At 53.6% G+C, this 9,337-nt stretch overlaps 1 protein-coding gene across 1 annotated transcript; it reads left to right on the forward strand.

Moving 5' to 3' along the window:
• The first annotated feature begins 2,622 nt into the window (after positions 1 to 2,622).
• Positions 2,623 to 8,827, forward strand: AQP3 (aquaporin 3 (Gill blood group)). Its single transcript, XM_006916060.3, has 6 exons — positions 2,623 to 2,836; positions 5,883 to 6,009; positions 6,586 to 6,723; positions 7,059 to 7,177; positions 7,509 to 7,726; positions 7,813 to 8,827. The coding sequence occupies exons 1-6, from the start codon at positions 2,729 to 2,731 to the stop codon at positions 7,979 to 7,981; spliced, it is 879 nt and encodes a 292-aa protein (XP_006916122.1). The 5' UTR covers positions 2,623 to 2,728; the 3' UTR covers positions 7,982 to 8,827.
• Positions 8,828 to 9,337: the final 510 nt, after the last annotated feature.

Consider the following 9,337-nt stretch of genomic DNA (forward strand, 5'->3'; position numbering starts at 1 on the left):
TCCCAAAACACAAGAGGGAGCCCAGAAGGCTCTGGGTAAGCTGTGTGACTCAGAGTCAGGGCCTCACCAAAATCGTTCTCTATTCTGTGGAACCATGCTTCCTTCTGCCTTTTCCTCCAATGGTGCCATTCACATTGATTACAATGAGAATGATGCCCCAAGTGTGCAGTTCTGCAATGAGGTCTTGCTTCTGCCCCCCAAACTAAGGTCAGTCTGGTGCTTCTGGACAAGCATCCTCAGGCCCTGACTCCTCTTAATCTCAGATGACCCAAGGTGGGCTGACAAGAACAAGGAAAATTTGGAAGACATTGCATTCTCCCCTCCTCCAGATCTTTCAGGCCCACTAAGAAAACTATTCATACCTTCTCAGCTCCAACCCTAACCCATCTCAATGTGCATGTGTACATCCATGAATGAAGATGTGTGTACATATTAGTTATAAATAGGAATGAGTTTGGTGGGAGTATATGGAATCACGGTCCCGAAGGTTGGGCCCTGATTTGGGGCTATAGAGCATTGAGAGCCAGCTCTTGCTCCACTTGCCAAGCTATGGGCCTTGGCAGGAAGTCGAAAAGATGCTCTGTGGTAAGCTGTAGCCCCAGGATTATAGGTAGGCATATACATGCATGCAAATATGTGTGAATAAATGTAAGTACACATGTGTTAATAAATGCCGCTTAATGTGAAGAAGATACACAAATGCACAATGGTGCATATGACCTGTTCCTCCCAATGGAGCACATATGAACACCTATGTGAGTTGAGTGCAAACACGTGTGTGTACAGGAGCCTTGTGTGTGCCTGCTGGTGGCAGAGCTGTCCCTGTTTTTCTCCCTTGCTCTGGGTTCCAGGCCAGGCTTGACTGCTGGCAGGCCCAGGATGGGGCAGGGTGAGGATGGGGTGCTGTGATCTGGGGTTCCCTACTTTCTTTTGGTGTGAGGAGCCCCTTGCCAGTTCCCACCCTGTGCTGCTTTTGCAGCACCACCTTGAGACAGTGAGGAGCTGATAAGCACACCATGGGGCAGGGAGAAGAGAGGGCAGCATGTTCCCTCATTCCCAGTCTGGGCTCTGGCACCAGGAGTCTAGGGTTCCATCCTGAGTCACAGACTGGCAGTGGGGCTACGGGCAGGCACTCGGTGATAGCTCCCTGATTCACCATGGGGCCTCCCAGCCCGTGAGGGCCCAGAGGGTGGGGTGCATCTCTCTAGACCAAGGGCCATGAAGGACATTGTTTGTGGGTTGCATGTGCGTGTGAGCCTATGGCCAGGCTCTCATGTAAATGGGACCCCATGAGCATGTGAGCAAAGCTCAGTGCCTATAAGTGTCTTTAGAATGTATGTGGGTACACGTGGGTACATGAGTATGAATCTACCCAATGTGTGTTGTTAAACCCCATCTCTTCGGTTATGAGTCACTTCTGGAGCCCTCATTTCTGACAGCCATTCCTCAAGAGACAAGTCCCTAGAGCCCTTAGCCCACCTGGATTAAGTCCATCTAGAAAATGTGGTTTCTTCAGTCTCCCCTGACGATGCTACCATAAGGGACTGTGGCGAGGGCATATTTGCTCCCAGTCCTGTGGGAGTTGGGCCCAGGCCACCAAACCTATTTCCTAATTACTGAATGCAGCATAGGGAGCAAGGTGGCCCCAAAAGCCCCCTTGGATAGAGCTGACATTCCCATAGTTTAGCCAGCTTAATGTCTGAAGGAAACAGATTCTCCCCTGGCAGGGGATCAGCCAGAGTGGGAGAGGAGAGGGTTAAAAACAACTGGGACTCACCCTGCTGGCAAGCATGTGGCATGTGGCATGTTAGGACAACTGCAGCTTAGTCTCTGGAGCCATGTGCAAAACTCATGCAGCTACACGTGTGACAATCTCAGTTAACCCAGCTATGTTTGACAATCTCGTGCCCAGCCATGAGAAATGCTCAGCAAGTATGATCAGGCACATGGGACAGATGTCATGTATGGACATGACTGTGGACAGAGCTGGTCAGGAAATGCAATATGTGACATGTACTCACAGCACAAGGAGCAAGGGCCCATGAATTCTGGCTGGAACTCAACACATGTGTTCTGTGTGTCCACCTGGGTCTGGTCTACTAGAGGGTCTCTTCTCCCTTGGGGCCCACAGCCTCCACCCTCCAGCCCCCTGACTAAGGACAGGCTGGGTCCAACCATCCTGTAGATCTGGGACCAGGTCCTTTATTTTCCTCCACCTCCTCTCACCCCCACCGTGGTAAGGATGCCTGCAAGTCTCACTGTCATGGGCCAAAGAGGTCTCTGTGGCCGCTCATTCTCCCCGGCCACGCTCCTCCACATGCCCATACCCCGCTACTGGTTCTCAGCCCCCTCAATCCCCTCTCAGCCACCAAGATACCTCCTCCCCTAAGTGCCCTCCTGGGCCAAACCCACCCCTAAGGCACTTCACACCTCATGCTCCTCCACCTTCCTCATTAGCTCCCCTAACCCAGCGTCCCCCCAGCCTCCCCAGGCAAGGTGTAGCGGTGGCCGCCCACTCCAGCGGCCGGCCAAGGGCTAAGCGGGCTCTAAGCGGGGCCGAGCGGGCGGGGCAGCGGAGCGGGTGGGGCAGCGGAGCGGGTGGGGCCCTTGCCTCCCGCGCTCCTATAAAGGGCGCCTCCCGGTGCTCACCGCCACTGCAGCTTTGTCCGCCGCCCTCCCGCCGTGCTCGCCGTCCCTCCCGCCCGACAGCGCCGCCGCCTGCCCCGCCATGGGTCGACAGAAGGAGCTTGTGTCCCGCTGCGGGGAGATGCTCCACATCCGCTACCGGCTGCTTCGCCAGGCGCTGGCTGAGTGCCTGGGAACCCTCATCCTCGTGGTGAGTGGAGGGACCCAGAGAAGCCCTTCTGTCTCCAGCCCCTACATTCCCTAATCCCTCTGTTCAGCGGAGGGCTGTGCTTTTCAAGACAGCCCTGACCCCTCTCCTAGCTCTGACCTCCCCTCATCTTCGACCCTTTTCAAAATGCTCTTCCCCCATAGCTTTTACCCCATCTATGACAGCTATCACTCCCCAGCGACAGCTCTGATCCTTTTTAACCTCCTGCCAGTAACCCAGCCCACAGGCTGAGGGCAGTGGTCACCACTGCAGTCTGAGACCTTAAGCCCCTTCTCAAGGCTCCCACAGATCCCCATTTTCTGAGAGTCCTCCAGGGAGGCAGAGGCAAATGGGCTTCTCATTAGGTTATTTGGCGCCTTATGTCTGATCCCTAATAAATAATTAAGCCTCAGAAAGTCCAAAAGTTCCTGTGACATGAGGACAGTTTGCTGCAGGTGGGGGCAGAGGGCAGAGGCTGAACAGGGTGCAAATAGCTGAGTGAGAAGAAAGGAGGATCCTGAAGATAGGAGGCTGTGGAAGGCTGCCAAGGCTGCTGGGCCCTAGGCACAGAGGAAGTGGTGTCACTAAAGTCGCTCCCCTCCTGCTGAGCGATGCCCAGACCTTGTCAGTTACCCAGGCAGATGTTGTCAGCTTCTGTGCAGAAGCATTCTGAGTTACTCTATGGGTTCTCTGAGTGGGAGACTTCTCCTGTTGGGGTTACTTCCCAGTCTCAGTTACTCTCTGGTTACTCTAGTTTCGTCCCTGGGTTGTTCCTAGGTGACTCTGTTTGCACTTCTTGGTTCTGGCAGTCACACCACTTATAGTCTCTATTTCCTGTCTCAGTTACTCTGATTTTTTAGCCTCTCATGTGGTTACACCTGTTTTCTTCCTGGGTTACTTCTGGGTTCAGTTGCTCCTTTGCAGTGGGTGGGTTACTCCTTTCCTGACCCAGCCCCAACCTAGGTAATACAGACGCAACAGCCAGCTGTGCATTTGGAAACCTAACTAGAGGCAAGTAGGGCTGGGTGGCCCACCCCAAATGGTTTGTGGTGGTGGAGAAGTCTCCGTGGGGAGAGGAGGGCTGAGACTCACCTCCGGCTTCCAGAAATGGAAGGGAGAAGCTGGTGGGGCACTTTATCCACAGCCCCTCACAAGACTAATAGCCCTACCAGTCATCTCCATCCCTTTTCTCCCCTGTTTCAAGAAGGGAAGAAGGGAGTATGGCAAATGCTTATTATCCTCCTGTCCCAGAGTCTTGTGTCCCCAACGCCTGATTTATGGGTCCAGCCCTCTATTTGAGAGCAGGCAGTACAGGGAAAGCTGTTTTCCACATTCACAGAGTGGCTTCCCTGTCCCCTCCCAAGTCTCAATTTGCCTCCCCAACAAAAGAGCAATCAGACCTAGCACTGAGCCCAGGAAGGAGAGTTTCAAGCTCAGGTGGGTGTGAGGCATCAGGTGTCACTGAAAAGCAGAATCTCAAGGGCAACCTGAAGAGGAAGGGCCAAGCCTGGGAGTCCCCTGAGTGGTGGGTGAGGGCTTGCCTGCATACCTCTGTGGGTTGGGGACTTAGAGCCTGTAGTGGCAGAATCAGGGCTGGCTTTGGGGTGAGGGAAGCCCCTTTCTCTGAGGTATCTCGTAAGAGGAGGGCACAGGAGAGAAGGAAGGGGAAGAAGAAGATTAGCCCCAAGGACTGGCTCTGACAACTTCTCCCTCCAAGGCTTCCTGGGATGGAGCCAGGTTTGGGCCTCAGGCAGGGAAGGAAGTGAGCCCAGGGCTTGCCAAGCCCAGCAGGATGCTCCAGACCCACACGTGCCCCTTCATCCCCGACATCCCCTCCCCGGATGATGATCCCTCCCATGATCTCTGATCTTTGCTCTCACCTCCTGTACACTTTTGCCCTGAATCATTGCAGCTGGTTTCCCCACTATCTCTTGGTCTTTCTGAAGGATAATTAAAATGCCTATCAACCCAGTACAATAGGACACTAACCCATCAGAATGGACAAGAGCCCTTAGCATGGGGTCTTGGAGACTGCCTGCTGGGTCAGCATCTGTGAAGAAATTTTAGCTAAGGGGAGGCAATAAAACCTTTCGCTAGGGGAAGGTGGAAGAGGAGACCTGGGCAGGGGCTGGAACAGCTTTGGGGATTACTCCCGGGGCTCAGAGCAACAACTCTTTACAACTGGTACAGGAGCATTTTTATATTTGAATGAGGGCAATAGACATACAGCACATTCTATCCTTGTAGGATATCAGAGACCTTAGTTCTTTTGAATCTCCCGATCCCTGGCAGAAAGCTTAAAACCAATCTCCCCATTTCCTCTGCTCTGGGGCCTGGATTGAGAAGAGCCACTCAGATCATTGTCTTCAGGACCGCCAAATCTGAGTGGGAAACCTGGACCCCTGAGGGCAGAGAGGTCAGGCTGGATGGAAAGAGGAGGCTCTGGGACAGGGACAGGTCAAGGATGGTGAGGGTACTACAAAAGGCTCTGGGGAGAGCCAGGGGCTCTAACACCCCAGATTCAGAAGTGGATTCAACCTAACTTCTGGCCTCTTCCCTATTTCTTTGTCCACTCTCCCATATCACCGCCACCACCACCTGAGCTTGACTTTGGGGCAAAGAGGAATGCAACTGCAGGTGGGGGATGAGTGAGAACCTTCCTACCTCTGTGGGCCAGTCCTGAAGGGTTGGGGGCAAAACTGCTGAGGTGAAAGCTGTTCCCCTCAACCCCACTCCTGTTGAGATTCGACAAAAATTAGTGAAGATGGTTCAGCCATCTTCTGGGCTCCCAGTTGCAGACTCGGCTTCCTGCTCCTTCCATAAGGCCCTGTTATGTTAGAGTTGGGACATTGGGGGTGGGAGGGCATATCTGCTTCTTCCCAGGGTGCAGTTGCAGCAGGAGGGATTTTGGTTGAATTCCAGGACGGGCCTTCTGTGCTCCTAATGGGGACAGGCAGAGGTTGTCGGCTTCATCTTTTCCTCTGGAGTGAGAGTTGCTGGGCCTCAGCTGGGCCTCACCCTCCTTGCCTTGTTTTGTTTCCTGACACAGATGTTTGGCTGTGGCTCTGTGGCCCAGGTCGTGCTCAGCCGGGGCACCCATGGTGGTTTCCTTACCATTAACCTGGCCTTTGGCTTTGCTGTCACCCTGGGCATCCTCATTGCTGGCCAGGTCTCCGGTAAGACCTTACCCACCCTCATTCATTTACCCTGAACAGCATTCCCACAAAGGGTCCCACTGGGGAATGGGGTGGCAGGGTATTCCCAAGGGCAGTGCATAGCTGCGGCCTGAGTTCTGAGCCTTTGGAAGAGGAGAATGGAGAAGGAACTTGATAGAACTTTTGACTCTCACCTTGGAATCAGAGGTTAGCAGAGTTGGTCTGTTACATCACGGGTCCCCAATCCCTGGGCCGCAGACCACTACTGGTCTGGTCCACGGCCTGTTAGGCTACATAGTAGGCAAGTGAGTAAAGATTCATCTGTATTTGTAGCCACTCCCCAGCACTAGCATCACCGCCTCAGCTCCACCTCAGATCATCAGTCATTAGATTCTTACAGGAGCACCCGTCTCTGGTGCCAAAAAGCTTGGGGACCGCTGTCAGTAACACAGTCCAACCCCCTATCCGGTACAAGAAACCCTTTTCTGCACCTCTGCTTCCCTAGGCCAGAGATGGGGAATATGAAAGTGGTGTGGAATCCTGGCCTCCCCACTGTGGCAGGCTATGGCTAATAGGTCCCATCTCCTCTCTGCCCAGGGGCTCACCTGAACCCTGCTGTGACCTTTGCCATGTGCTTCCTGGCACGTGAGCCATGGATCAAGCTGCCCATCTACACTTTGGCCCAGACGCTGGGAGCCTTCCTGGGTGCTGGGATCGTTTTCGGGCTGTATTATGGTAAGCATTACCCTCCTCCACTCCCTTTCCCTCTACTTGGGACCTGCTGGCACCAGGTCTTCTGATGACAGACATCTGAGACCTGCCCAGGCCCCAGGCTCATGACTCACTCATTCACGCACAGACTTAAGGTGGGGGGCACGAGGGGAAAGAAACAAGTTGGGCAACAATAGCATCTCAGGCCCTCACCCCACCCACCCCACTGCCTTCATCTCCAGCATAATATAGCAGTGATTCAACTCACCTATGACCCCTGGGAGGGTGGGCCCAACCTGAGTTGGGCAACTGGACTCAGGCCTCTGCCCTCACTCACCTGGGGTCTAATCTGTCACCAGATGCAATCTTGGCCTTCGCCAACAACGAGTTTGTAGTCTCGGGTCCCAATGGCACAGCTGGCATCTTTGCCACCTATCCCTCTGGACACTTGGACATGGTCAATGGCTTCTTCGACCAGGTATGGGTTGGGGACTGTGAGGGGAACACAGGGAGGGGGACCAGATTGCCCTGGGTTGCTGATGGGCTGGCGGGGGGTCAGGACTCCTTATCTAGAGCAGGGTTTCTCAATATGTTGGGCTACCTACCTCGGAATTAGGGTAGCAGGTACTTATATTTAACCAGTACCCTGGGGGATACTTGTACCCACAGAAATTCTGGCACCACTGCCCTAGAAAGCAGAATGCAGGAGGTGACAAGACTCTAAGAGCTTGAGGGAAGCCAGAGGCCAGAAGGAGGGACCAGAAGGTAGGGTGGGGGCTACTCTTCACTCTGTTCTCCCTACTTGTTAGTTCATCGGCACGGCTTCTCTCATTGTGTGTGTGCTGGCCATTGTGGACCCCTACAACAACCCTGTCCCCCGAGGCCTGGAGGCCTTCACCGTGGGCCTGGTGGTCTTGGTCATTGGCACTTCCATGGGCTTCAACTCCGGCTATGCCGTCAACCCTGCCCGAGACTTCGGCCCCCGTCTCTTCACCGCCATTGCAGGCTGGGGCTCGGAAGTCTTCACGTGAGTGCTGCCCCAACCCAGCCTGCGCTGGCTTGCCTCCTCTCTGCTTGTCCCACCCTCCCCTAACTACCTATTTTGTCCCTCAGGACGGGCCGCCACTGGTGGTGGGTGCCGATCATCTCCCCACTCCTGGGCTCCATCGCGGGAGTCTTTGTGTACCAGGTCATGATTGGCTGCCACCTGGAGCAGCCTCCACCCTCCACTGAGCAAGAGAATGTGAAGCTGGCTCACGTGAAGCACAAGGAGCAAGTCTGAGTGGACGGGGGCCATCCCCCTTGCCCTTCTTCCTGGAGTATCCACTGACTGTGCAAGGGCTGCTCCCTAGAAGCCCCCTTCAGGATCCCCCTCCCAGGCTAAGAAACTCCTTGTTTGCCCCCACCCTGCGGGACAGCCCCCTCCAGGATTTTCCACCAGATCCCAACAAAATAGGACTTTAGACCACTGCCCTTAAACTGTGGTGGGTCAGGGAGTAGGGCCAACATAATACTTTGTCTCTCAAAGGGAAGGAATGGACAGTGAATGTGTGAGTGTGTGTGAATGTGTGTATGCGTGTTATCCCAGATATTCAGGGCAAAGGACCAAGTGGAAAGGATTCTAGCCATGGGGGGAGCTGTGATGTGTTTACCTATGAATGAGGAAAGTGCCTGGGGTCTGCTGGTTTCGGGGGCTCCATATGGAGCCAGATATATGGAGGAGGGTCCAGATATATGTGTGTGTCTGCCCTGTTTTCCAAGCAGGGGCTTAGGGGAGGCTTTGGGGGAGGTAGGGTGGGATATGGGTGGGGCTTGGAGGAGGGGGCCACAGCCTAAATGTAGACCTCTGGCTGTATATAAGTAACAGCCAAATATGTTTCTGTCATAATATAGGCATGAGGGGATAGGGCGAAGTCCAGGTCATAAGTTTCATGTTTGCTCTTTTTTTGTTGTTTTTTTTGTTTTTGTTTTTTAAAAATAATAGCGGACGTTATAGTTTTAGGAGTGGGGATTGGAGTCCCTACTCTAACTACAGTCTTCATTTCTTTAATCCTCCACTCCACACGTGTACTCTTTTGCTTTTTATATATATATAAAAAAAAAAAACACAATAAAATGTATGCCTAAAACTGCCAGTTATGTACGTATTTTTCTGCTTACTCTACTGTTTTTCTGAAGCCAGTTAAGGAGCTTCAGTGCGTCTGGCTACAAATACCCAGGGTGCCCACCTGGGTATTTAACCTGGCCAGGGTACCCTGGGGGACAGGGGGCAGTCACACAGACAGGTCACAGAGCCTCTGCATCTCAACTTGAACTCAGTGGTCCCATACTTTTTCCCAAGCTTCCATCTTCCTGGGACCCCCAGCACAATGAACGACATCTCCTTCCTGATCCTTGCACCCACCCATCACCCCAGGAAGACAAACTTGAGCCTGGGCCTAGGGAAGAACTTTCTCCTAGGGGAGGACTGCTGCCCAAGAATAATGAGCTCCCTGTTGCTAGATGAGACCGATCACATTGGGAACCTATATTGTCTTCTACAGCTCGCACCTATTCAGGCTGCATCTCCTTCACTCAGACCTTGGTCACAGCCCCCTTAGCAGCGTCCCCTCCTCTGCGCCTGTCCCCGTCAGTCCAC

The sequence above is a fragment of the Pteropus alecto genome, unplaced genomic scaffold (genome assembly GCF_000325575.1).
Source record: "Pteropus alecto unplaced genomic scaffold, ASM32557v1 scaffold206, whole genome shotgun sequence".
In the NCBI taxonomy this organism is placed as follows: domain Eukaryota; kingdom Metazoa; phylum Chordata; class Mammalia; order Chiroptera; family Pteropodidae; genus Pteropus; species Pteropus alecto.